Below are 27,920 nucleotides of genomic sequence, written 5' to 3'. Positions count from 1 at the left end.
CAACTCCTTTCCAGGATTCATTTAATTTTAAAAACAAATACAAACTATTGATTCACTCTTCTCAACTGGGCAGTCTACCTGTGGTATAACCGTCAGGTAAAAGCATACATCCTTACAACTTTGTGGCCACAAGTTTTTAATTTATAAGTTCAGTGCAATCCCTATCAAACTACCAATGGTATTTTTCACAGGGCTAGAACAAATAATTTCACAATTTGTATGGAAATACAAAAAAACCTCGAATAGTCAAAGCAATCTTGAGAAAGAAGAATGGAACTGGGGGAATCAACCTGCCAAACTTCAGGCTCTACTACAAAGCCACAGTCATTAAGACAGTATGGTACTGGCATAAAGACAGAAATATAGATCCATGGAACAAAATAGAAAGCCCAGAGATAAATCCATGCACCTATGGACACCTTATCTTTGACAAGGGAGGCAAGAATATTGAATGGAGAAAAGACAATCTCTTTAACAAGTGGTGCTGGGAAAACTGGTCAACCACTTGTAAAAGAATGAGATTAGAACACTCCCTAACACTATACACAAAAATTAACTCAAAATGGATTAAAGATCTGAATGTAAGACCAGAAACTATAAAACTCCTAGAGGAGAACATAGGCAAAACACTCTCCGACATAAATCACAGCAGGATCCTCCATGACCCACCTCCCAGAATATTGGAAATAAAAGCAAAAATTAAAAAATGGGACCTAATTAAACTTAAAATCTTTTTCACAATGAAGGAAACTATAAGCAAGGTGAAAAGACAGCCTTTAGAATGGGAGAAAATAATAGTAAATGAAGCAACTGACAAAGAATTAATCTCAAAAATATACAAGCAACTCCTGCAGCTCAATTCCAGAAAAATAAACAACCCAATCAAAAAATGGGCCAAAGAACTAAACAGACATTTCTACAAAGAAGACATACAGATGGCTAACAAACACATGAAAAGATGCTCAACATCACTCATAATCAAAGAAATGCAAATCAAAACCACAATGAAGTACCATTTCACGCCAGTCAGAATGGCTGCTATCCAAATGTCTACAAGCAATAAATGCTGGAGAGGGTGTGGAGAAAAGGGAACCCTCTTACACTGTTGGTGGGAATGCAAACTAGTACAACCACTATTGAGAACAGTGTGGAGATTCCTTAAAAAACTGGAAATAGAACTGCCATGCGACCCAGCAATCGCACTCCTGGGCATACACACCGAGGAAACCAGAATTGAGACACATGTCCTCCGGTGTTCTTTGCAGCACTGTTTTATAATAGCCAGGACATGGAAGCAACCTAGATGTCCATCAGCAGACGAATGGATAAGAAAGCTTTGGTACATTTACACAATGGAGTATTACTCAGCAATTAAAAAGAATACATTTGAATCAGTTCTAATGAGGTGGATGAAACTGGAGCCTATTATAAAGAGTGAAGTAAGCCAGAAAGAAAAACACCAATACAGTATACTAACAAATATATATGGAATTTAGAAAGATGATAACGATAACCCTGTATACGAGACAGCAAAAGAGACACAGATGTATAGAACAGTCTTTTGGACTCTGTGGGAGAGGGCGAGGGTGGGATGATTTGGGAGAATGGCATTGAAACATGTATATTATCATATGTGAAACAAATCGCCAGTCCAGGTTCAATGCATGATACAGGATGCTTGGTGCTGGTGCACGGGGATGACCCAGAGGGATGGGATGGGGAGGGAGGTGGGAGGGGGGTTCAGGATGGGGAACACATGTACACCCAGGGCAGATTCGTGTCAGTGTATGGCAAAACCAATACAATAATGTAAAGTAATTAGCCTCCAATTAAAATAAATTAATCAAAAAATAATAATAATAAAAAAAGAAAACTTGAAAATATAAAAAATTAAGTTAAAAAAATAAAAAACCATTTCACAGAAAGGAAAGAAATAATATGAAAACAGCTCAAGAAATACACTAACAAGCAAAAATATATGGGGAAGGAGGAACACATTGTTTTGATTTAACTGAAGAAACTGAGAGGAGACTGGTCTATGTAAGGAAATGTTCATCCTGGAAAAGTTCAGTGTGTAGGAATTTGTGTGACTTGAATCTCCCCTATTTCCTGAATAAAAACAACATCTTATAGTATTTATACTTCATGGCTCACACACCTACCCCATTTGGCCCTATTTCTTACTCACTCTAGCCTTTAGTTAAATGAGTTTGAAAAACTTGGGGATATAGCATAAGAAGAAAAATAACCACACACAATATTCCCCTTTTTGTGGCTACTTTTAGACCTCTGTTACTAGAAAATTCCTAAAGAAAATTTAAATGTAAGTCTGTGGCTCTGCTGAATCAAGAAGCCCCCAGTTAATATTTAGAAAACACCTTCTGTTTGGACTAATAACATTATTGATAGAATTTATTATAGAAGGATAACCAAACAAAGTCTCTGTCTCAAAACCAGTGTTAAATCAATCTCAGAGTTGAAAGGAAGAAAAGGGGAGTCTAAAGATCACAAATGCAGACATGATCTAAATCCTTGTCCTTCTGGATCCACACTTCCTTCAGGGTCTTCATCATTATAAATGTTCTCTGCCATTTGCCACACTTGCATGATGTTATCTTCTGACATAGAACACATCACGCAAGGTTCTTTGGGATTCCAGAAGAAATCAGATATCTTGGCAGTGTGACCACCGTGAATAAACAACAACTCTGGTGGCCCATCTTCTAGGGATTGTTCCTCTCCAATTTTACCTAAATCCCAGACTATGTTCCCAGTCTAATCCCAGTCTATGATCAATACCATTGGAAGCCAAAATAGTCTCATTGTGAGGCGACCACTGAACCTGGAATATTTCATCCTTATGTGATTCAAAGGAATGCAACTTAAGTTTCAGATTTCTCAGATCCCACAGGGCAACAGTTTTGTCAGCTGATCTGTGGCAAGAATGAACTCACTATAAGGACTGAAAGAAAGGCAGTTCACTTCAGCAATGTGAGCATCAACTGAGTGGCTTGGTTTGGAAGTACTGTTTGAAGGAGTATCCCAGATCGTGAGTTTCTGATCATCAGCAACCGACCCAAACAGGGACTCATGGAGCAGATGCCAGGAGATATGCTCTTCTACTGCTGTGTGCTCTGTAAAGATGGTCTTCACATCCACAACTTTCCCTTCCTTTGGAAAAGCACTATGTCCCACAGGCAGATGGTGTGGTCATCTGAAGCACTCAGGAAGTGTCCACTGAGATTTGGGTTCTAAGAAAGCCTATAGCCTTCCTTCTGATGTCCACAGAGTCGCAAGTCTGGGTTGCACTCTCCAGAAGGGTCTGGTTTAGAAGGATATTTTGTATAGTCAGAAACAAGAACATCACTGGATGGAGTCTTTGTTGCAATGATGCAAGGGTTCTGGGGCATATAGCATGCCCTGTTTACCTCTCCTTCATGGTTGATCTTGATTTCTATTTCAATTTTTCTACTAACCGAGCCAAAACCTCCAGATTCTCCTTTTTCACTGTTGTAGTGTGAAGCATCAAACTGAGCATCATCGTTAGGGAGCTGCATGCTGACTACCCCAAGGTGGTTTTGTTCATATGACGTGCGTGTCCCCAGGACAAGTCGATGAATACTGAATTCTTTCCCTTTTGGTCTGGTTACATCTGGAAGCCACTGTGCAGTTAGGCTAGGTCACTCCAGAACGTGGGTCATCACCAAATCGTAAAGGAAAGGGGTGTTCTTTTTCCATATTTTATTTTCTTCGTTGATCACACATTCTTCTACTGCGTCATCAAAGGCTGCTTCCTTGTCGGCCATGGCGGGTAGGCAAGCCGGCGGGGATCCCAGGGTTGAGTGTTGCAAGAGCTGCAGGGAGCCTGCGGGCGCTTGCTCTGTGCACGCAGCCTCTATTGTTTCCCCAGTGAGCTGATTTTTATGTCATATAATTACTTACAGATGGAATTTAAAAACACCAAGAGTCTATGTGAAGGAAATTATCTCGATATCACCAAAAGCCTTAAAGTCTTCAAACAGTTATTGAGCACTCTTTGGGTAAGACATTGCCCTAAACATTATAAGGGAAACACAGTGAATAAGCATCTGCTCCTGACAAGAGCAACAAAGCTACTCAAAGGAGCAAAACAGCCTTCAGAATTAGAACCAAATATAGGTTTTAGAGTTTGGTGGCCAATTTTTTCCGAAATACCATGTGAGATTAAAGAAAACTCACAGAGGCCTAGAATATTTCTTTAAAAAAAGAATCAAGAAAATCAGATTGTTGGGGGGAGAAAACCCTATGCCACTTCTTCCATTCTCCCAAACAGATTTGAAGTTCATACCAACACGAAGCACACAGGGGAGTGGGGAAGACCACCTGGTCAACTGCCACAAAGCAGGCAGCTTCTCATTTCCCCAGTAAACCCACAAACATTCTTCTAGCACCAATATTGAACTGTGCACCCTGCTAGAGCTTAGATACAGGCACTGTTAAGATGTATTCACTCCTTCAAGGAGTGCATAACCTACATACATGTAAATAAACAACTCCCATGCAGTCTAATAATTATAGTAATTAATAAGTATCCAGTGCTATGGGAACATCAATAGAGTGGTAATCAGAAATTTTCACACAGGAGGTGGACTTGGAGCTGAATTACAAATGATGAATTTGAGTGATGGGATCAGATGTAGAGAGTATTTCAAGCAGGAAGTTGAAGGACGTAGAAGCATGCAAGAGTCTGGTGTGTTCGAATGATAATAGTGTTTCATAGAATATGTGTGGGAGAGTGGCAGGGGATGAACCTAGCCTGGAGAGAGACCATGATAAGTCTTAAATGCCATGTGTAAGTTGAGATGTCATATTGCTAGTGATGGGAAACTATTTCAGGGTTTTAAGAAGGATGTCACAGAATCATATTTGCCTTGTAAGAGAACCATTAGGTCAACACTAGGGAATGCAGTAGAGGAGGATAGAGAAGAAACCAATTAGTGATTTGTTTGTACCATTTGAGCAAGATGAGTCACCTCTGCTGAACTCTGCCTGAATTCTTGAATTATCATCACAATAAATAAATGCTGTTTTACATTCCTAAATTTGGAGTATGTTACCTGTTAATAACTTTCCTTCCAAGAAGTAAGCGTCTTTTAATTTCATGACTGCAGTCAGCATCCGCAGTGACTTTGGAGCCCAAAAAATAAAGTCTGACACTGTTTCCCCATCTATTTCCCATGAAGAGATGGGACCAGATGCCATGATCTTAGTTTTCTGAATGTTGAGCTTTAAGCCAACTTTTTCACTCTCCTCTTTTACTTTCATCAAGAGGCTCTTGAGTTCCTCTTCACTTTCTGCCATAAGGATGGTGTCATCTGCATATCTGAGGTTATTGATATTTCTCCTAGCAATCTTGATTCCAGCTTGTGCTTCTTCCAGCCCAGCGTTCCTCATGATGTACTCTGCATATAAGTTAAATAAGCAGAGTGACAATATACAACCTTGATGTACTCCTTTTCCTATTTGGAACCAGTCTGTTGTTCCATGAAATTAAAAGACGCTTACTCCTTGGAAGGAAAGTTATGACAACCTACACAGCATATTAAAAAGCAGAGACATTACTTTGCCCACCAAGATCCATCTAGTCAAGGCTATGGTTTTTCCAGTGGTCATGTATGGATGTGAGAGTTGGACTGTGAAGAAAGCTGATCGCCAAAGAATTGATGCTTTTGAACTGTGGTGTTGGAGAAGACTCTTGAGAGTCCCTTATACTGCAAGGAGATCCAACCAGTCTATCCTAAAGTAGATCTGTCCTGGGTGTTATTGGAAGGACTGATGCTAAAGCTGAAACTCCAATACTTTGGCCACCTCATGGGAAGACTTGACATTGGAAAAGACCCTGCTGCTGGGAGGGACTGGGGGCAGGAGGAGAAGGGGACGACAGAGGATAACATGGCTGGATGACATCACCAACTCGACTGACATGAGTGTGAGTGAACTCCGGGAGTTGGTGATGGACAGGGAGGCCTGGCGTGCTGTGATTCATGGGGTCACAAAGAGTCGGACACGACTGAGCGACTGAACTGACTGACTGACTGACCTGTTAATAAATGCCCAGAATGTGTGACTTACAATCTTGTGAGTTACTTGTAACTAGGACGAAATAGTATTCATTTCTCTACCCCTAGTCTTAGTGCCTTTCACATAGTAAGCACCAATATTGTTTATTGAGTGAATTGAATGGATGTTTAGATGCCTGCATGGGGTGTTTGCAAGCTTCCATTATAATTAAGCCTCCAAATCTAAGTATCTCTCTACCTCAAATGTAAGAAAGAATGGTGATCTCTGACCTCTCCAAAGGTATGCGGAGCCCTGTTGACCCCAGGAGAGAGCTATGTATAACACACAGAGGCCCCAGCCCCTGGATGTGCTTCTTGACAAGAGGAACTGGCCGTGACTCTCCCAAGAAGCACTGTAGAATTGTGCTTGCTTTTTTTGGGTTTTTTTGGCCATGTTATATGGCATTCAGGATCTTAGTACCTCACCTAGGGATTGAACTTGGGCCCTCTGCAGTGGAAGCATGGAATCCTAACCACTGGACCTCCAGGAAAGTCCCTGTAGGACTGTGCTTTAATAATATCAAATACTTACATGAGACTTGCTGTGTATCAGGCAGTTTTGTAAGCATTTTGCAAAGATTAAACCATTTAATATTCATAAGTCTATGAGAGAAGTACTATTATAATCCCTACTTTACATATACAAAAAATATGACATGGAAATACTGAGTAATTTGCACAAGATCACGCAGCTAGCAAGTGACAGTTGAACCTCAGGCAGCCTGCCCCTGGTGACTATGATGCTTTTATTCATGACACTGTCCTGCTTCTTTGAGAAGAATCATGCTGTTACCTGTGACCCCATCCATTTGGGAATGACAATTTTTGGTAAAGAAGAAGAAGTAAAAAAGGGAAGAGAAGAAGAGAAAAATACTAGTCTCTGTGACCTTAGATAAGATGTAAACTTTTTGTGCTCTTAAATGTTGAATTTAGTAATTCACTTTCACTTTAAGCAAATGATAAAATTTCTTTTTTTTAGATTCCATGAGAAATGATATTTTGTAACTATCAAATTGTGATATTATTAACAATCATTCTTTATACAAGTAAAATTTTCTCATATTGCATCTGAATAAGTTAATAGAGTGTCTGTGGGGGCATAAGAAGGTCTCCTCTCCCTGAAAGCCATTAGCCTAAGCCTAGTTATCGAGTCCCATTGAATTCTAAATGCATTTTCCAATTTTTAAATCTAGGAACAAAACTCTGATATTATAGGTAATTAAATTCATTCTGAGAAAAATATGTCCATGTGGGTTAAATTGCCAGCATTTGAACAGAATACTAATAGCAAACTATGGGAAGTTTTGTTGGTTACTTCAAGCTTTGAATAAACACTGACCTATTTCAAATAACCCTGTGACTCATCTGAAAATCTGCAGATCACAAGTACAGCATTTAAATGGAGACAAAAATGCCAGAGTGTAGAGATTTTCCTCACTTCAATGACTACACTTCCTAAATCAGAAAACCTTCTAATTTGAGGTTTACCAAAAATAGCAATGGTACATATGGAGGCACAAATCAACGTTTCCATAAATAGTCAAGATTTTGTCAAAGACCCAGTTCTAGAACTAAAATTTTATATAATAATTGACCATGTTTTGGTGTCAAAAAAATTTTCAGTCACCATTCTACTGCCATAAAAACAAATCTAAAATGGGCTATTGCTATTTTTGCTCATGATTAAATATAGTAGTCAAGATTTTCAAATTATTCCAATGTTGTGCAGGAAAAAAAATTGCAAAGAGCTAGTTCAGTCAGTTCAGTCACTCAGTCATGTCCGACTCCTTGTGACCCCATGAATCACAGCACGCCAGGCTTCCCTGTCTATCATCAACTCCCGGAGTTCACTCAAACTCATGTCCATCAAGTTGGTGATGCCATCCAGCCATCTCATTCTCTGTCATCCCCTTCTCCTCCTGCCCCCAATCTTTCCCAGCACCAGAGTCTTTTCCAGTGAGTCAACTCTTCGCATGAAGTGTCCAAAGTATTGGAGTTTCAGCTTTAGCATCAGTCCTTCCAATGAACACCCAGGACTGATCTCCTTTAGAATGGACTGGTTGGCCCTCCTTGCAGTCCAAAGGACTCTCAAGAGTCTTCTCCAACACCGCAACACAAAAGCATCAATTCTTTGGCGAACAGCTTTCTTCACAGTCCAACTCTCACATCCATACATGACCACTGGAAAAACCATAGCCTTGACTAGACGGACCTTGGTTGGCAAAGTAATGTCTCTGCTTTTTAATATGCTATCTAGGTTGGTCATAACTTTCCTTCCAAGGAGTAAGCGTCTTTTAATTTCATGGCTGCAATCAGCATCTGCAGTGATTTTGGAGCCCCAAAAAATAAAGTCTGATACTGTTTCCACTGTTTCCCCATCTATTTCCCATGAAGTGATGGGACCAGATGCCATGATCTTTGTTTTCTGAATGTTGAGCTTCAAGCCAACCTTTTCACTCTCCTCTTTCACTTTCATCAAGAGGCTTTTGAGTTCCTCTTCACTTTCTGTCATAAGGGTGGTGTCATCTGCATATCTGAGGTTATTGATATTTCTCCCAGCAATCTTGATTCCAACTTGTGCTTCTTCCAGCCCAGCGTTCCTCATGATGTACTCTGCATATAAGTTAAATAAGCAGGGTGACAATATACAGCCTTGATGTACTCCTTTTCCTATTTGGAACCAGTCTGTTGTTCCATGTCCAGTTCTAATACATGTCCAGTCCAAATACACTCAAATTTCTACCTCCAGTGCAGATGATTAGGAAAGTGAAAGACATTTATAGATTTCAGTGAGGAAAAGCAATACCATGGAAGAAAGGCTGGATTCAATAGACCCAACTAAAGCACAGCAATCATCAAGCTTTGTGACTTTGTACGTGTCATCTAACCTCTTAGGACCACAGTCTTCTCCTCTGGAAACTGGTATTGATACCTTCCTTTCTCACATACTGTTATGAAGATTAAATGAGATTATCTCAGTGAAACCCACTGTGAGTCATAAACCATGCACTATGAACACATCAAGCAGTTATACAGTATCTTTTTAAATACAGTGTTATTAAACTCTCTGCAAAGATAGTGCTATCTAAAACCTGTTATTTCTCTGCCACAAGGGGGGATTTGCAAGTGTTTGTGAGCTGTTATATGCAAAGAAGCATCAGAAATGAAATTTTCCCCTTGATGCAATCAGAGGATAGAAAAAGAAATTAAGCTGATTGCAGCCATGAAATTAAAAGACTCTTACTCCTTGGAAGGAAAGTTATGACCAACCTACATAGTATATTAAAAAGCAGAGACATTACTTTTCCAACCAAGGTCCGTCTAGTCAAGGCTATGGTTTTTCCAGTGGTCATGTATGGATGTGAGAGTTGGACTGTGAAGAAAGCTGATTGCCAAAGAATTGATGCTTTTGAACTGTGGTGCTGGAGAAGACTCTTGAGAGTCCCTTGGACTGCAAGGAGATCCAACCAGTCCATTCTAAAGATCGATCCTGGGTGTTCATTGGAAGGACTGATGCTAAAGCTGAAATTCCAATACTTTGGCCACCTCATGCGAAGAGTTGACTCACTGGAAAAGACTCTGATACTGGGAAAGATTGGGGGCTGTAGCAGAATGGGACGACAGAGAATGAGGTGGCTGGACGGCATCACCGACTCGATGGACATGAGTTTGAGTGAACTCCGGGAGTTGGTGATGGACAGGGAGGCCTGGCGTGCTATGATTAATGGGGTCGCAAAGAATCTGTCACGACTGAGCAACTGAACTGAACTGAACTGAATGTTTACTGAGTATAACTTATTGCTTTGAAAGGATCATATCACCTTTGTTTCACCTAAATCCATCTCTTCTCCAACAGTGACAAGTATCCTACGCTTTGGAAGACACCAACCTGGTGAATTCTTGTACTTCTAGAGGTAGAATTCCATGGCATCTGTTGCTAAATGATTTAACCAAAGCCACAATTTTAGTCAGCTGTGAAATTGGACTAGAAATTATAAGATGCTTAGGGTCTTTAGCTCTCCTAACCACTGAAGCCCACAATCAGCTAAGTTGCACATCATTTCTCAGTTTTTACAAAGTGACAAACTACATATCAGTGACAGACAGATCCATCAAAAGTTAATGACCTCAGGGAACTGGGATTTCATTACAAACAGTTAGCAATAGAAAACGAAGTTTGAGTTGTTGTCAGAATTAAACACCTGCAGATGAATGATTGGATCTATCAAGTGGCTAATCAGAAGAGTCTCTTCTGTTGTTAATCATGTATAACATTTATGTACACTTGATATTGCGAAAATCTCTAGACTAACCCACACAGGTTACCTGTCAAATAGACATATGCCCAGGTATATCTCATGTCTTGACTTTTCCAGAAAATCAACTGGCAACACAGATGTAACCATGTTATTCTTCAACTTCAATTCTTCAATGGTTTGTCATTGCCAGGGAAATAAAATCCAAAATCTCTAACACAGTCTTGAGAATTCCTATTGGTCTTGCCCTTGCTCACCGCTGCTGCAGTCTGATTTCGTTCCACTCTTTCTTATGTTCTCTATGCTCTAGCCATACTGGCCTTCTTATATTTTTCCAAACTAGGCCTATTCTCTTACGCAACCCTACATCCCCCAATCATGCAAACACCTCTTCATTCTTCAAGTCTCAGATAAAACAGTCCTTCCTCAGAGGAGTCTGCCCTGAACCCCTTAGGTGGATTGTATTCAACTGTCACAAGCTTCTCCACTTGTTTACCACTGTCAGTCATAGTTGAATTCCTAGCTTATGTCTTTCTACTCCACTGGTGTGTAAGCTCGTTGAAGGTTGTGAGTGTGTATGTCTCATTTATCTCTGTAGCCTTAGCATTCATCACAGTGTCTGGCACTAAATAGATACCACTAAGCAGTTGTCAAGTGAATATGAACGCAGGAATGAATGGCTTCAAACTGGTCTACACCTAAGGCTATGGAGTCCTATGGAATAATTTGGTAATCTTGTGAGGATTTGGTATCATTTTTCAACTTTATCTGGGTCATTCTCTTTTTCTAAATGTGTATGTTCATGATATAAATCTTCCAGTGGGGCAAAAGGGTTAACACAATCCCCCACTGAGCTGAGTGACATTCCAGGGTCCTTGGTACAAATCTGTCATTGGGAATGCACTCACCTCAAAGAAGGGCCACCATAGTATCCAGCCTAGTGAGTCAAAGTGAATCTTCAGTCCTGGGGCACAGCAGGTCAGTGATATCATAATTTCCTGTGTAAGCAGCCACAGTGATGAAGAGAGGTGTGCACCAAGAGGTGTCCAGGTACGCTTGTATTGTACTCGGTGTCGTATGCGACAGCATGGTGCGGGAGAAGGAGCACTAGACGAGGAGGGGGAGGAGGGAGGTGGGAGGGGGGTTCGGGAGGGGGAACTCATGTACACCTGGGGTGGATTCATGTCAATGTATGGCAAAACCAACCAATATAATATTGGAAAATAATTAGCCTCCAATAAAAATAAAAATTAAAAAAATAAAAAGAACTGGCTTCTGGTTCTGGTTTCTCCACTTGTTTTTTTAATGGTCTTAAGTATCTGGCTCTTTCTGGCTACAATGTTCTTCCTTTTTGAGTTGAACAAATCTCTTGCCCATCAAGTTTTTTGTAGGTACCAAATGAGATAATAATTATAGTATACTATTTTATCTAGGACTTGTTGGTACGTCATGTGTGAAGGTGGTTTCTCAATTTGCAAGAGATAGCCAAATTATGATAATTTTATCCCTAGTCCTTAGGAGCAGTTTTATCTTCCTGATTTGGAATAGTATCTATCAATATAAAGTGAATTTTCATTCCAGCTATTTGATGGCTGGTAGAGGTAGCCCATTCTCACCAGTCTATTGATAAAGGAGTAAAAATTAGTTGTGATTGTTCCATATTCAAGAGATAATTGAGCTTTGACTGATATGATTGATGCAGCTTTCTTGCTTTAATTCACTCTTCTATAATACAAAAACTATCTTTTAATAAAGTAGTCAATATGATACCTCTTTATGGTTCAGGCTTTTGTTGGCAAACAACACAGTAAAAGAACCTGAACTGTGAACCAGATCAGCTACTATCTCCATGGAATGATTTTAGAGGAAACTTAAGTTCTATTTCTCCTCATTCACTGATACTCAGAAATCCCTCATTGAGATAAATTTTTTCTTTCCACAGTTGGACATGAAGTTAAAATTTAAATCTCCTTCAAATAAGTAATATAGTAAGTTTTTACCAAGATACAAAGGATTAATTGAAGGTATTTTTTGATAACAGCACTTGAGCAAGAGGGCATTAGATATATGCCATATAAAAGAAAAAAAGGGAGAACCATAAAAATAACTAAATCCATCTTCTTACTTTACTCATTTAAGTAAAATGGATTTATTTTTAAATGTACTTTCTTAAAAAACATTATCACAAAATAACTGCTGTGAAAAAAAATACGGGAAGAAAAAGCTCCTATCTAAAATAAATGTTTTCTTGTATTCTATACTTGTCAAAAATATGTACTAGATAGGATCTGAGTTAACTCATTTTCAACATTTTTTTCACTACAGACTTATAAATGAATCTTTGAGGGACCAGCTATTGGTAACTATCCAGAAGACTTTCACGTACACTCGAACCCAAGCTCAGCACCTCTTCATCATCCTCATGGAGTGCATGAAGAAGAAAGAACTGGTAGGTAACAGTGTGTCTGTGGGTGGCAGAGACCTCCCCATATCCTCTGTCTCTGTTTAACCATTTTCTTGAGTCACACATCAACTCTTTCTCCTTTCCAGCCAAGCTCACAGCAATCCTCAGGCTCCACTGGCTCCTGTAGCTTCCTCCCCTCAATAGCTGAGACATTGTGTTTTCTGCCTGGATTTAACAAAGTGTGGGCAGCAGGGTTCTAGCATCATTTGCTACTGAAGCTCGCCCAACTGCTCTGATTGCCTCAGTGCAATGAGGTGAAGAGAGAACATAGGTTTCCTCCCAGAGAATGCTTCCGTTGATCCTCTTAGGTTTAGGGTTTCACTTGGCTTGTGAGTCGTGAATTACTGATGTGCTTAGTATCTTGGTATCATTGATCTAAGTGGCTCAGGGTACAGGCTAATCTGTTCATCTGTACGGGTAGAAAATGAAGAAATTTACTCAAGGAAGTTTGGAAATTTCTACAATTTCCAAAGTGCCTTTTGTAGCTACTGAAGAAACATTTCTCACATCTGAGGAAAATGTCCTAGAAATGTGCCATCACAGAGAGCTTGTTAGGGTGAGCAGAAATAGCAGGAGCTAACACTGAAGGAGCCCTTGCCATGTGCCAAGCAGCGTGCCAAATCTTTCCATTTATTAACTCATGTGATCTTAGCAACTGTCCCAATGTGAGAGGTACAGTTGTTACCCTCACCTTCTAGATGAGGAAACTCCAAGTCACCCGATGAGTAAATCAGGAACTAGACTGAAAACCAATGGCATTTCATGTCTGTGGTAAGTATTTTTATTCAGAAACTGTCTTGTTGAAGCAAAGTTAGTGCATCATCCACTCTAGGTCTATTCATGGTGGGCCTCAGTGAGATGAGATTATTCTCAAAGGCCATGGGAGCCTACCTGCTGATGAGGAGGTAGAGGAGTAGTTCACCCCTGAGCAGTGGCCTCACTCAGGCTGGGACAATCTCAAGTCTACTGAACATCCTAGAATGATTATCCCTGCAGACATGAGGGCACACTGCTCCTCCAGAGGGGCACCAGGGCCAGACCCTAAAAGGATCAGCTGTGAGGTAGGGCATATGGAGAGGAACTGGAGTGAGCTGCCTGCATCCAGTTCCCCGGTAGACTACAGGCTCCCCAGACCTGGGCTGGAACTGTCTTGTTCACAATAGGGTCCCTATGTATGCAACAGTGGCTGGCACACACGGGTGCTCACTGAGGCTGCCAGGAAGGAGGGAAGGAGGTGATTTCTGAGTTTAAAGAACTAAATATTTAGAAAAAAATACCTGACTCGAATAACCAAACTCCAGAAAGCATCACATAGCCCTTGTGAAAAGCCTTTCAGCGCTTCTAGGTTTAGCATGAAAGGAGTGAGGTGAGGAGAATGGGACAGTACCTCTAATTCTTGAGTACCTGACCTAAGTAGTCTGGCTGCCCTGTGTAGAGAAGCCCACGTGGAGATCAGGTTCAGAATCATGACTGCCAGCATCCCAGGAGAGCCTCTATCAATCCTGAAAGTGCCACTGCCATCCTCCCATCTTGGAGGCAGTTAGCTCACAAACTGTTAGCCCATGTGTTTCCTCCACTTTTAAGACAGGCATGAAACTCTGAGCTGCTGCATGCCGCAGAAGGGATTTTCTCCTGACTATTAATGATTTTACAATGCTAAGGTCAGTGACTGTGAAAGCTTACCAAAACTCTACATTTCAGCAGTCCTCCAAGTTTCCTAGAAAGGCAGTCAGGCTCAAAATTCTAGGAACTAGTTGGAAGTCATAAAACCAAATGAGGCTGAATGTACTTTTCTGGGTATTTTATAGGACTGTTCCCTGGGATTCTTTTTGTTTGGTAATTGTCTTGTTGCTTAATCATGGTCTCTATTGACACGTCAACTGTATTTTATTGTGACACATTCATTGTAAGAAATATGAGGTATCCCTAGCTCTAGACTAAGGACATGTGATCTTAACAAGCAGTAAGTTGTCCTGATCTCCATCCACATCTGGGCAGAAACTAGGATTTTTAAAATCATAAATGTAATTAATTTCCATTTTTGAAGGACTGTGTGTATGGATAGTACTAGATGCTTTAGAAAGGAGTTGGGAGGAGCTCAGCATTATTTTTCTCCTTTTGAAGGAAGTAGGGGAGGGAACAGAGGCTGAAGAGTTGTGGGGATGTGCACACAACCAGGAAGAGCCATGCCAGGGCTCTCCTGCTGCAGAGCCCAGGTATCTTCTCCTCATCACACAACAGCAAGCATCTTTCAAGTTGCTTTTTTTTTTTTTTCTTTTTTGCTTATTTAGGTGGTCTAAAGTTTTTATGGGACTTCCCTTGTGTTTATATTCCCTGATTAGATATTTAATCCATCTAGTATTCGGTACAGAGTTTCCTTGCAACTTTTTAAAAATTGAAGTACAGTTGATTTCTAGTATTTCAGGTGTATAGCAAAATGATTCAGTTTTATATTATATATATATTTTTATATATAATATATAATATTATATATATTATATAATATATTTTTACTATATATATATCTTATATAAATATATATAAAGAATTTTCAGATTCTTTTCCATTATAGTTTACTACAAGATATTGAATATAGTTCCTTATGCTATACAGTAGGACCCTGTTTATTTTATATATAGCAGTGTGTATCTATTAATACCTGTTATCCCTCCTCCCCTTTCCTCTTTGGTAACCATAAGTTTGTTTTCTATGTCTGTGAGTCCATTTCAGTTTTGTAAATAAGTTCCTTTATATCATATTTTAGATTCCACATGTAAGTGATAGCACATAGTATTTATCTTTCTTTTTCTGACTTACTTTGCTGAGCATGATCATCTCTAGGTCCATTCACGTTGCTGCAAATGGCACTATTTCACTCTTTCTTTGGCTGAGTAATATTCTGCTGTATATATGTACCACATCTCTATCCATTCATCCATCAGTGGACACTTAGGTTGCTTCCATGTCATGAATATTGTAAATAATGCTGTTGTGAACACTAGGGTGCATATTTCTTTTTGAATTAGTATTTTTGTCTTTTCTGGGTATATGCCTAGGAGTGGGATTGCTGAATCATATAGTAGCTCTCTTTTTAGTCTTTTAAGGAACCTCCTTACTGTTCTCGATAGTGGCTACACCAGTTTACATTCCCACTAATTAATGTAGGAAGGTTCCCCTTCAAATTTCTTTTTATTCCCTTTATGAATGAAGTGGGATGTCATATCCTGAAGTCAGTCTAACCATTCATTTCCAAGTTCAACTTAAGGATTTGGTTCTAGAGCTGTTCTTAACATCTTTCTCATCCCAGCATCCTATTAACAGTGTTATAAAGACCTGCACTATAGATGCATATTTAGCTTGTGAAATCAGGCCTCTGGGCTATGTGGCCTCATGGAAAATATGCCTTGTTGGGCCCTTTGTATGAGTACTTTCTACACACTTCATGTTGTTCCTGAAAAAAATCACTTCTCCTCTGCTTGCTTCCCAACTTGGGTCAGTTCAGTTCAGCTCAGTTGCTCAGTCATGTCCGACTCTTTGCGACCCCATGAATCACAGCACGCCAGGCCTCCCTGTCCATCACCAACTCCCAGAGTTCACTCAAACTCATGTCCATCGAGTCGGTGATGCCATCCAGCCATCTCACTCTCTGTCATCCCCGTCTCCTCCTGCCCCCAATTCCTCCCAACATCAGAGTCTTTTCCAGTGAGTCAACTCATCGCATGAGGTGGCCAAAGGATTGGAGTTTCAGCTTTAGCATCAGTCCTTCCAATGAACACCCAGGATTGATCTCCTTTAGAATGGACTGGTTGGATCTCCTTGCAGTCCAAGGGACTCTCAAGAGTCTTCTCCAGCACCACAGTTCAAAAGCATCAATTCTTCGGCGATCAGCTTTCTTCACAGTCCAACTCTCACATCCATACATGACCACAGGAAAAACCATAGCCTTGACTTAGTTGTACTTTTAAGTTATTTATATATATATATATCTCCAACTTCCCATGTAAGCTGTTAAAAGCAGAGTCTCTAATTTGTTATTCTGTTTCCCTTTCATTCACTATCCCTAACTGTGCTTATTGGATCCCAATAAATCTGTGTTTAATGGGTGAGTGAGTGAATGAATGAATTCAGATGAATATACATTAAGGCGGAAAGATACATATTCAGTATCCACAAATTGCCCTAAAATCTTCACTAACACAGTGTCATTGTATCCTTAAGGTTTCATAGATTGGTTTATGGACGTAGATTTGATTTGGGGCCAATCGCTTAAGTTACTGGACCTATGGGAGGTATCACAGTATTGTTGTTATGAGGAACAAGCTCTCAAAACAGTAAAACCTATGTTCAAATTCTGTTTATGAGTCACTACAGATAAAAGTTAGAGTATACATGTAGATACCTACTCTTATCCTTGTTTTTTTCTCTAGTCCTGGTTATAATTGTCATTGGGGCACAGTTTAACTTGAGTCACTTGTCATCCATCTTCATGTTCATCTCCCTTCCTGCTCACCTTCACAGACAGAAAGTATAGATAAGAGGAAACATACTATGTAAAGTCCTCCTTGGTAGGAAAGGAGTGAGCCTGTGTCTTCCCCGTTTGACATCAATGACCAAACAAGTGCAGCAGATCTCCTATGGCCACAAAGGAAAAAATTTCTTAGAGCTGAAAAAGGTGTTTTTAAGCCAAATGGCTAAAAGTCGTAGAGTCATGTATCAAGGTTAGAAAGTAGTTCTATCTAACATAGTACATGGGAAGAAATAGAAATGCTTTTTGAGATCAATGCTGAATTGTACTTAGATCCTTTTAAGTTCATTTAACTCTCCCTATAATGTAATTTAGGCTTCTCAGGTGGCGCTAGTGGTAAAGAACCTACCTGCCAATGCAGGAGATTAAAAGATGTGGGTTCAATCCCTGAGTCGGGAAGATACCCTGGAGGAAGGCGTGGCAATCCACTCCAGTATTCTTGCCTGGAGAATCCCATGGAGAAAGGACCCTGGAGGGCTACAGTCCATAGTGTCACAAAGAATTGGACACAACTAAAGAGACACCGACTCTATGGACATGAGTTTGAATGAACTCCGGGAGTTGGTGATGGACAGGGAGGCCTGGCGTGCTGTGATTCATGGGGTTGCAAAGAGTCGGACATGACTGAGCGACTGAACTGAACTGAACTGAACTGAAGGAGACTTAGCATGCACACACATAACATAATTTAAGGCTAGACACGACTGAGTGACTAAGCATAGCACAGCACATATGAGATGGTGGAAAGAGGATGCAGGAGAAGTATTACTCTCCATTAAAAATGTTTCCATATTAGTTCTCAAAACACAGTGGGTTAGTGATTAATTTTTGGAAGTTCTGAAGTTCTTTAGGTGATTAGAATATCCCTATCTTACGAATAAGGATGATGAAGGTTTTGGAGTCAATGTGTCTGACTTCAAATCCTACCTCTGTCATTTAATACATGTCTCTAGATTAGTTAGTTTTCTCTTCCAGAAAGTTGAGATAATAATAGTATTTATGTTATGGGGTTAATTATAAGGGTTAAATGAGTTAATATATGCAAAGAACATAGTGAGCATTAAATAAATGCTTTTATTGTAACACTAATGATGATGTCTATCGGAGAAGGCAATGGCAAGCCACTCCAGTACTCTTGCCTAGAAAATCCCATGGATGGAGGAGCCTGGTAGGCTGAAGTCCGTGGGGTCGCTATGGGTCGGACACGACTGGGCAACTTCACTTTCACTTTTCACTTTCACACATTGGAGAAGGAAATGGCAACCCACTCCAGTGTTCTTGCCTGGAGAATCCCAGGGACGGGGGAGCCTGGTGGGCTTCCGTCTATGGGGTCACACAGAGTCGGACACGACTGAAGTGACTTAGCATTTAGCAATGATGATGTCTATATGACACTTTAACAAAGATGATTTTCTTTTCATCTTATTTGATACTGCAGTCAACCTTGCAAAGGTCAGTTTTAGTATTTCCTGGGGAAACCAAGACTCAAAGATTTAAGTACAAGCCCAACATCAGGTAGCTTATAAGAGGTAACCCCAAGACTTGAACCGAGAGCATCTTTCTGCAAGTTCTCAGCTCTTTCCCCAATATTTCAGCTGATTCCATGTTCTAAATAGCAGGTATGACCAAATTTAAAATGACTTTGTGCATACTTATGGCTGATTCATGTTGATATATGGCAAAAACCATCACAATATGGTATTATTCTCTAATTAAAGTAAATTAATCAATTTAAAAAATAAAAGGAACTCATTTACTCTTTCATTTCTATAATAATTGGAGCAAATATTTATTAGATTTTTAAAGTCCTGGAAAGATAAGAATACATTATTGATATTCCTGGAATGCCCTCTACCGCCTATACAGTAGTCATTAGAGTCCTATATGGAAAATGTAAGCACAGTATCCAAATCACTTGAAATTTCTTCATCAAGGCACACTGAAATTATTCTTTTCCAGCATAATATTTTAATCGGACTAACTAGGAACCCCAAATTAAAGATCAACTCTCCTATTTTCTCACAGCATATTCATTGAAATAAAAAAGAAATTTGAATGAAATTTCATTTACACAATTTCTTTATAAGACAGCCAGTAATAATGAGAAGAACACTTTTCATCTAATGATGCATAATGTATAATAATGCCTTAGACAAAGGTCTGTTGCACTCCTTGTGTTATTTGAGCTGCAAAGTAAATGGAACAGGAATTACATCTTTTTTTTTTTTCAGTTAACTAGAAAAATTAAACAAATTGAGAAAGATTACAGAAGTATACAGAAAATAGCCATTGGAGTTTCAACCTTACAATCCAGGTCTCAGATTCTTTCTCATAACCAACAAAAATGCATAGAATTTTAATGCCTCTTTCAGCCATATTCATTTAAAAATACTAATAGAGTAAGGCAGTGGGGAAATATAGCAAGTATTTTCTTTTACTAAGAAAAATAAAATAATGCAATAATTAAAATATAAATAATGCACAGAAATAAACACATTGTTGTATTATTTTATTTCCTTTAAGAGCTGACTTACTAAATAATTTACATGACAATTGGTTTGAGTTCCAACTCTAGAAAGACTGTTCATCTCACCTCCACTCTATTTTCCCTATCCTCCCTGGTCCAGTGTCTCACGATTTTCTCCTAGATCTTTGCTGTCTGCTTGGTCTCACTGCCACCAGTCTCTCCGTTCCAACTAACACTCACTCAACTGCTGAATGAATCCTTTTAAAGAGCATCTCTTACGACTTCGCATCTACTCAGAAACCCATATCTCACTCTTAAATATTTTCCAAAGTGAAGAAAACCCACTATCAATTGCATATGAGATAATTTCAGGTAGAATGCAAATTCATTTTATTATTTTAAAAGGTATGTTTTTATTTACATATGTATTAGAAATGATTATAACAAAACACAAAACCATGGATATTAAGCCTTAAAAAAATATAAGTTTTAAAGGAGGATCAGTTTGTAAAAAGATCTAATTGTCATATTAAGATATAAATAATGGCAGAAAAATGAAGATTGTACAAGAATGACTGTAGGTTGAAACATCCTGGTTTTCAGAATTAATTTTCAGTTTCTTAACCTAGCTTTCAGGATCCTCTGTGATCCAAGTCTAGTCTACTTTTCTGGTCAACACTGAGCAGTACTACTACTTTTGTCCCTTATTACTCTAGTCTCACCATATCTAATTTCCTTTGAGAGAAAAGACTGTGCCTTATACATCTTTCTGTATTTTGTGCAAGCTTTTGAATCCTCTCTCAAATGTTAAATGCACTGGGTCCTACAAGCAGTGGGAGAGAGGTTTCACTCCTATCCTTCAGCCTATTCCCAAATAGGAATTTTTCTATTCTAAATGGGAATACATGGACTAGTGTTTTCCCTGAATTCAATACAGTAACAAATCAGCCTAGTGTCCAAGAAAAACTAGAAGTCTCTAGGGAGTTCTGCGAATCCTCTGAAAATGTACATAAGATTCTGTGTGTGTATGCATTTCATGGAAAGAATGAATTCAATTCTCAGATTCCCCAAGGTATGAGTAACTCCAGAGTTAAGAACCACCATATTAGAAGTCTCTCCATGGCAGCAACCAAATTATAATCATGGGAATCATAAACTTTGCCTCACATTCCTTCTGGTTCCTCAGAGATATCCCATTTAGATAAACACTTAAACTCTGAGCAATTTTTAAATGTGTGAACTTCCACATTTTTCAATATGAGTTGTGTAGAGGTAACCTCTTCCGTGCTAGTCAATCGTGCATTTTAGGAAGATATTCAATTATAAATGGACTGTGACCCAAGGATCTATTTACATTCCAGAATCCATTTTCTCATATAGCAGTGTAAATAATTTAGCAAAATTCTGGTTTGCTATAAAAAGTCTAAGAACAGGAAACCACGAAGTGTTGTAGGAAGGAAGGAAAAGATTGTCATTCCCTTCTTTGGAACATCCCCATCTTCCTCCAGTGTTACCCTTCCCTCACCTCCTATAATTTCATGTCCTGCCTGCACAGCATCTTATCTGGAAATCTGAAGTCCCAGCAGCAGGACTGAAAGCTCTTTGACCTCTGTAACTTGCTTGAGCTTCCAACAGGGGAAACTTACTGAACCAAAGGAATTATTGATTAGAGGACTTTAAGGTAGTATAACAAATTAAGAGGGAAATACAGGCGGGAAGGGCAATGGAGAGGTAGGATGTTGACTCTTTTTTGGAAATCTTCTAATGTCAACTCTCATATTCAAATCATTTCCAAACTCTGCTTTCTACAGCATCTTCATGATGTGGAAAGACCAGGAGAAAAGGCATGCTGAACATGACAGATGGCAGCCTACCTTTTCTCTGTTTTAAATTCATCTTAGTTCTCCAACCCTTTCCCAGTAATACTTCAATCAACTAAAGTTAACTAAAGTTTGAAAATTACTTCTTCAAAATAGACAGTGTTTCCCAGCTTATTCCCTTCCTCCTCTTCTTTTATTCCATAGTTCTTTCTTTTAATTTTATTAAAGTATAGCTGATATACGGGCTTCCCTGGTAGCTCAGATGTTAAAGAATCTGCCTGCAATGTGGGAGACGTGGGTTCGATCCCTGGGTTGGGAAGATCCCCTGCAGGAGGGCATGGCAACGCACTACAGTATTCTTGCCTGGAGTATCCCCATGGACGGAGGAGCCTGATGGGCTACAGTCCATGGGGTCACAAATAATCAGATGTGAATAAGCACAGCACAGCATAGTTGATTTACAGTGTGTTAATTTCTGCTGTACAGCAGAGTGACTCAGTTATACAAATATATATACTTTTTCATATTCTTTTCCATTATGGTCTATCACAGGTTATTGAATTTAGTACCCTGTACTTTATAGTAGGTACTTGTTGTTTATGCAGCCAATGTATAGTAGTTTTCATTTGCCAATTCCAAACTCCCAGTTTTCCCTCACCACCCAACCTCGTCCTTGGAAACCACAAGTCTGTTTGTTCTCTAAGTCTGAGTATATTTCTGTTTCATAGCTATGTTCATTTGTGTCGAATTTTAGATTCCACATAAAGTGACATCATATAGTATTTGTCTTTCTGACTTTTTAATTTGTTTTTAATTGAAAGATAATTTCTTTACAATATTGTGTTGGCTTCTGCTATACAGCAACATGAATTAGCCATAGATATACATATGTCTATATAAAACTGTATGAAAAAGATCAATATAAAAAATATCTTCATGATCCAGATAATCACGATGGTGTGATCACTCACCTAGAGCCAGACATCCTGGAATGCATGCTCAAGTGGGCCTTAGGAACAGAGCTAGTGGAGGTGATGGAATTCCAGTTGAGCTATTTCAAATCCTAAAAGATGATGGTATGAAAGTGCTGCACTCAATATGCCAGCAAATTTGGAAAACTCAGCAGTGGCCACAGGACTGGAAAAGGTCAGTTTTCATTCCAATCCCAAAGAAAAGCAATGCCAAAGAATGCTCAAACTACTGAACAATTATACTCATATCACACGCTAGTAATGTTCAAAATTCTCCAAGCGAGGCTTCAACAGTACATGAACCGTGAACTTCCAGATGTTCAAGCTGGATTTAGAAAAGGCAGAGGAACCACAGATCAAATTGCCAACATCCATTGAGTCATCGAAAAAGCAAGAGAGCTCCTGAAGAACATCTACTTCTGCTTTATTGACTATGCCAAAGCCTTTGACCGTGTGGACCACAACAAACTCTGGAAAATTCTGAAAGAGATGGGAATACCAGACCACCTGACCTGCCTCTTGAGAAACCTGTATGCAGGTCAGGAAGCAACAGTTAGAACTGGACATGGAACAACAGACCGGCTCCAAATAGGAAAAGGAGTGCGACAAGGCTGAATATTGTCACCCTGCTTATTTAACGTATATGCAGAGTACATCATGAGGAACACTGGGCTGGATGAAGCACAAGCTAGAATCAAGATTACCGGGAGAAATATCAATAACCTCAGATATGCAGATGACACCACCCTATGGCAGAAAGTGAAGAAGAACTAAAGAGCCTCTTGATGAAAGTGAAAGAGGAGAGTGAAAAAGTTGGCTTAAAACTCAATATTCAGAAAACTAAGATCATGGCATCTGCCATCACTTAATGGCAAATAGATGGGGAAACAGTGAGAGGCTTTATTTTGGGGGGCTCCATAATCACTGCAGATGGTGACTGCAGCCATGAAATTAAAAGACGCTTGCTCCTTGCAAGAAAAGTTATGACCAACCTAGACAGCATACTAAAAAGCAGAGACATTACTTTGCCAACGAAGGTCCATCTAGTCAAGGCTATGGTTTTTCCAATAGTCATGTATGGATGTGAGAGTTGGACTATAAAGAAAGCGAGCACCGAAGAATTGATGCTTTTGAACTGTGGTGTTGGAGAAGACTCTTGAGAGTCCCTTGGACAGCAAGGAGATCTAACCAGTCCATCCTAAAGGAAATCAGTCCTGGGTGTTCATTGGAAGGACTGATGCTGAAGCTGAAACTCTAATACTTTAGCCACCTGCTGCGAAGAACTGACTCATTTGAAAAGACCCTGATGCTGGGAAAAATTGAAGGCAGGATGAGAGGGAGATGACAGAGGATGAGATGATTGGATGGCATCACCGACTCAACGGACATGAGTTTGAGTAAGCTACAGGAGTTAGTGATGGACAGGGAGGCCTGTTAGTGCTGCAGTCCGTGGGGTCACAAAGAGTTGGACACAACTGAGCAACTGAACTGAACTGACTGATACATATGTCCCCCTCCCTCTTGAATCTGACTTACTTTGTTTAATATGATAATCTATAGGTCCATCTATGTTGCTGCAAATGACATTATTTCATTCTTGTTATGGCTGAGTAATATTCCATTATGTATATATGTACCACATCTTCTTTATCCATTTTTTGTCAGTGGATACTTAGGTTGTTTCCACATCTTGGCTATTGAGAATTATGCTGCTATAAACATAGGGGTGCATGTATCTTTTCTAACTATAGTTTTCTCAGGATATATGCCCAGGAGTGGGATTGCTAGATCATCGGCAACTTCATTTTCAGTTTTTTGAGGGCAGCCTCCATACTGTTTTCCGTAGTGGCTGCACCAGTTTATATTCCTACCAACAGTGTAAGACGCTTCCTCCACCTCTGATTACACAATTTTACTTAAACCTGTAAGTTTTACTGTGTTTTTGACCGACAGTGTTTGCAGGAGGAAGAGGAGAGTAGAGGGTTGAGGGGAAAATAAGTAGGAAGACGCTAGAGAGGCTATTTATATGCATAAGTTACCGTAAACCATGTGTCTGAAACCAGATACTTTCTACTTTTTTTTCCATGCTAATCAATGTGTATAAAATACCTTCTGTCATTTGAACTCATTCACCCACACTTCCTTCTATATTTGTTATTATGCTTCTTCTTATTAGATGTGAGGCTCAGTAAATGAATATTCATCAAATTCCAAGGTTTTAGACAGGGCCATTAGTCTGGTGTTGATCACATGTTGCTCAAAATATCATTTTCCCAAGTTTCACCAAACCCAAAACTTGACCTGAAAAAATTACCCTAATCAGAGAAGACAAATTGTACAAAGATCATTGCTGCTCTATTATCTCTGTCATTTAGTTTTGGGTTTTTACTTGACCATCCTTTCCCTCAGAAAGAGTTTAAATATTGTATCCACCAGTCTCCTTTCCATTAAATAATATTCCCTTTCTTTTTCATTCTCACTTGGCATTTGTGTTTTCTTTATTTTCTGCCCATTTGTCCACTTCCAATGCTTGTTATTGGCACATGGCTATCAACCGTGGGACCAGTGCTCAGGCCTTATTCTGGAACTGGTCTGTCATCTTCATTCCATAATGATGTGACTTACACTTCAACCTTCCCTATGTTTGAGGGCCTTAGCATTTGCCTGTGGCAGCCACATAACTGTAGTTTCCTTCCCCTACTTCTTCTCTTTCTTTTTAATTCATAGAAACATAGACACATAATTCATAGAAGCATAGAGGCTTGGAGTATTAAGAAACCTCTTAGTAGTGATTCGCAGCCTTGGCTGCACATTAGAATCACCTGCTGCTGCTGCTGCTAAGTCACTTCAGTCGTGTCCGACTCTGTGTGACCCCATAGACGGAAGCCCACCAGGCTCCCCCGTCCCTGGGATTCTCCAGGCAAGAACACTGGAGTGGGTTGCCATTTCCTTCTCCAATGTGTGAAAGTGGAAAGTGAAAAGTGAAAGTGAAGTCGCTCAGTCGTGTCCGACCCTTAGCGACCCCACGGACTGCAGCCTACCAGGCTCCTCCATCCATGGGATTTCTAGGCAACAGTACTGGAGTGGCTTGCCATTGCCTTCTCCGTAGAATCACCTGGGGAGCTTTAAAAACTACTGATGCCTAGACCCTACACCTGGATCCTTCACTCAGTTCTGGAGTATTTCCTGAGTGTGAAAAATGTTAAAAAGCTCTCCAAGTGGGACTTTATCATGTAAGACAATGCTTTCTTCTGCACCATTATCACTTACGTATTCTATTTCCTTCTGTGCCTTTGGGCTTAGAGAAGGGATAGCATAATTTTCCACAAGGAGATGGACTCATTTTTCTGTGAAATATATTAAAAATCCACTTATATGAAATACATTATTTTCCAAAGATACCAGCAAATGAAGTATCATGATCCAATGAGAATGGGCCTGGTGGCACTGGGTGGAGAAAGAGCATTATTAAGTAAAATTGGCTCCAACTGACTTGATTTTAAATGTTGTTATCACATCCTCCTCCACCCTCCTCCAAACACTTGGCCATGACTTACAACAGTGGTGAGAATGATTGTTGGGGTCTCATACCACATTGTGGGCTCTCTACACATGCCAGTGATAAGCCATGCAATGATAAAAGACAGGTAAGAGGCTGAAGGTATCACTGACTCATGGAGGAAAGGGAAGAAAGGGAGGAAGTAGAGGAGGAGAGAAAAAAGGAATAATCCATCCCTAGCTTGCCAGTTGCTTTTTGTAATTTTATCTTCCCTACGATACCAAGAGAGAAATAATGCCATCCCTATTTTTACAGATTAAAAAGGTTCTTGGAGTGACTGGAGGCCACTCAGCTAGTAAGTGGCCTGATTGGCCTCCTCCAACCACTTCTGCCTTGCTGTCGTCACCTGTTCAAAGTCTACTGTCCTAGTTTTGAAGGGGACATAGACTCTCCAGATCTGAGTGAAATAAAGTTGCAAGTGGGAGGAAGGGCAGTCTGCACCCAGGGGAGCATCTCTCATCCCTCTGGGTGGAGGCAAGCTGACTTAAGGTCCAAGAAATGAAGTTTGAGTTTTTCAGGCAGCATGTTGACCTCCAAAGGGATCTGGGTCACAGGAGAAACAAATTTCAACAGAGGTCCCAGCAGGTGATATTATACATGAATGCAAAGTCTTGAATGGTGAATCTTTTTTGCCAGGCTTCCCCAGGAAATGGGCTGGAGGACTTCTATTATTGAGCTAAGTGGGGGCACAGTTTTGGTTGTTGTGGAGAAGGCAGAGCATTCACAAAACCCCACCATTCTCTCATCTAACAAAAATAAGACACAGTCAAATGCTAATAATTCAAACACCTGGGCAAACATGTACTTCAGCCAAATGGCATCATTTTGTTTCCATAATTGTAGAGGACAGAATGATAACCAAAGGGAAAAATCTCTTACAATATAGTATTTAGGGGTGGGAGGTGGCCAACTCTCAAGAGAAATTTTCCCAAGGAATGATTACCAGTGTTCACCCTGTTTTTCTTGCGCTACCACTGGTCTCTCATCTAAGTCACTCTGGTCTTCTTTCAGCTCAAACACCCCTGAGGCTTTTTTTGGTCTCAGACATTTGCTTATATCTTCCATTTGTCTGAAACCTTTCCCTCCAGCCTTCATGTAACTGGCTCTTATTCTTCATTTGCAACTTGAACAATACCTCCTCCAGGAAGCCTTCCCTGACCACCCTATATAAAGCAGTTCCCCTTTTCATTCCATTATTTGTTCCCTAGTAGCATTTACCACACTTGACAATCCTCTCGTTTATTTATATTTGCACATATTTTTGTTTATCTGCACCTTTAGCCTCTACAAAAGCATATCTGTCTTGCCCAGCATGTCACACATTTCTAAATACAAAGTAGATGCTCAATTTAAATATTTGCTGAATACGTTAGCAAATAAAGCCCATGTCTGCCATGTCTGATGATGTATTTGCCGACTCTGTGGACATGAGTTTAAGTGAACTCCGGGAGTTGGTGATGGACAGGGAGGCCTGGCGTGCTGTGATTCATGGGGTCGCAGAGAGTCGGACATGACTGAGCGACTGAACTGAACTGAACCCTTTTTTATAACTACTCTTTAGGGTGGTCTCTATTTCAGATGCTATGCTGTTGACACTTTGCTCATATTTCATTTAAAATTCAAAACATTCCTATGTGATAGATGTTATTTCTCTGTTTTACAAATTAAGAAATTAAGGTTTGATAAATTAGTATTATTGCTTAAGCCAAGATCATAACTGAAACAGCCAGGATTCAAACACAAATGTGTTGAATTCCAAA

The 27,920-nt window shown here is 39.8% G+C and overlaps 1 protein-coding gene and 1 pseudogene across 7 annotated transcripts in view; one reads left to right on the top strand and one right to left on the bottom strand.

Moving 5' to 3' along the window:
* TRPM3 (transient receptor potential cation channel subfamily M member 3) overlaps positions 1-27,920 on the top strand; it is a 974,199-nt gene that overhangs the window by 766,379 nt on the left and 179,900 nt on the right. For all 7 annotated transcript variants that reach the window (XM_088837934.1, XM_088837932.1, XM_088837936.1 and 4 more), the window contains one exon: positions 12,680-12,803. In XM_088837934.1, the coding sequence (XP_088694060.1) occupies positions 12,680-12,803 (124 nt within the window). The remainder of the gene's footprint in view (positions 1-12,679; positions 12,804-27,920) is intronic.
* LOC148777332 (histone-binding protein RBBP4 pseudogene) lies at positions 2,506-3,806 on the bottom strand (annotated as a pseudogene).

Source organism: Moschus berezovskii, chromosome 7 (assembly GCF_049115385.1).
Source record: "Moschus berezovskii isolate FMDL1 chromosome 7, NW_MosBer_1.0, whole genome shotgun sequence".
In the NCBI taxonomy this organism is placed as follows: domain Eukaryota; kingdom Metazoa; phylum Chordata; class Mammalia; order Artiodactyla; family Moschidae; genus Moschus; species Moschus berezovskii.
This window is presented reverse-complemented; position numbering and strand designations above follow the sequence as displayed.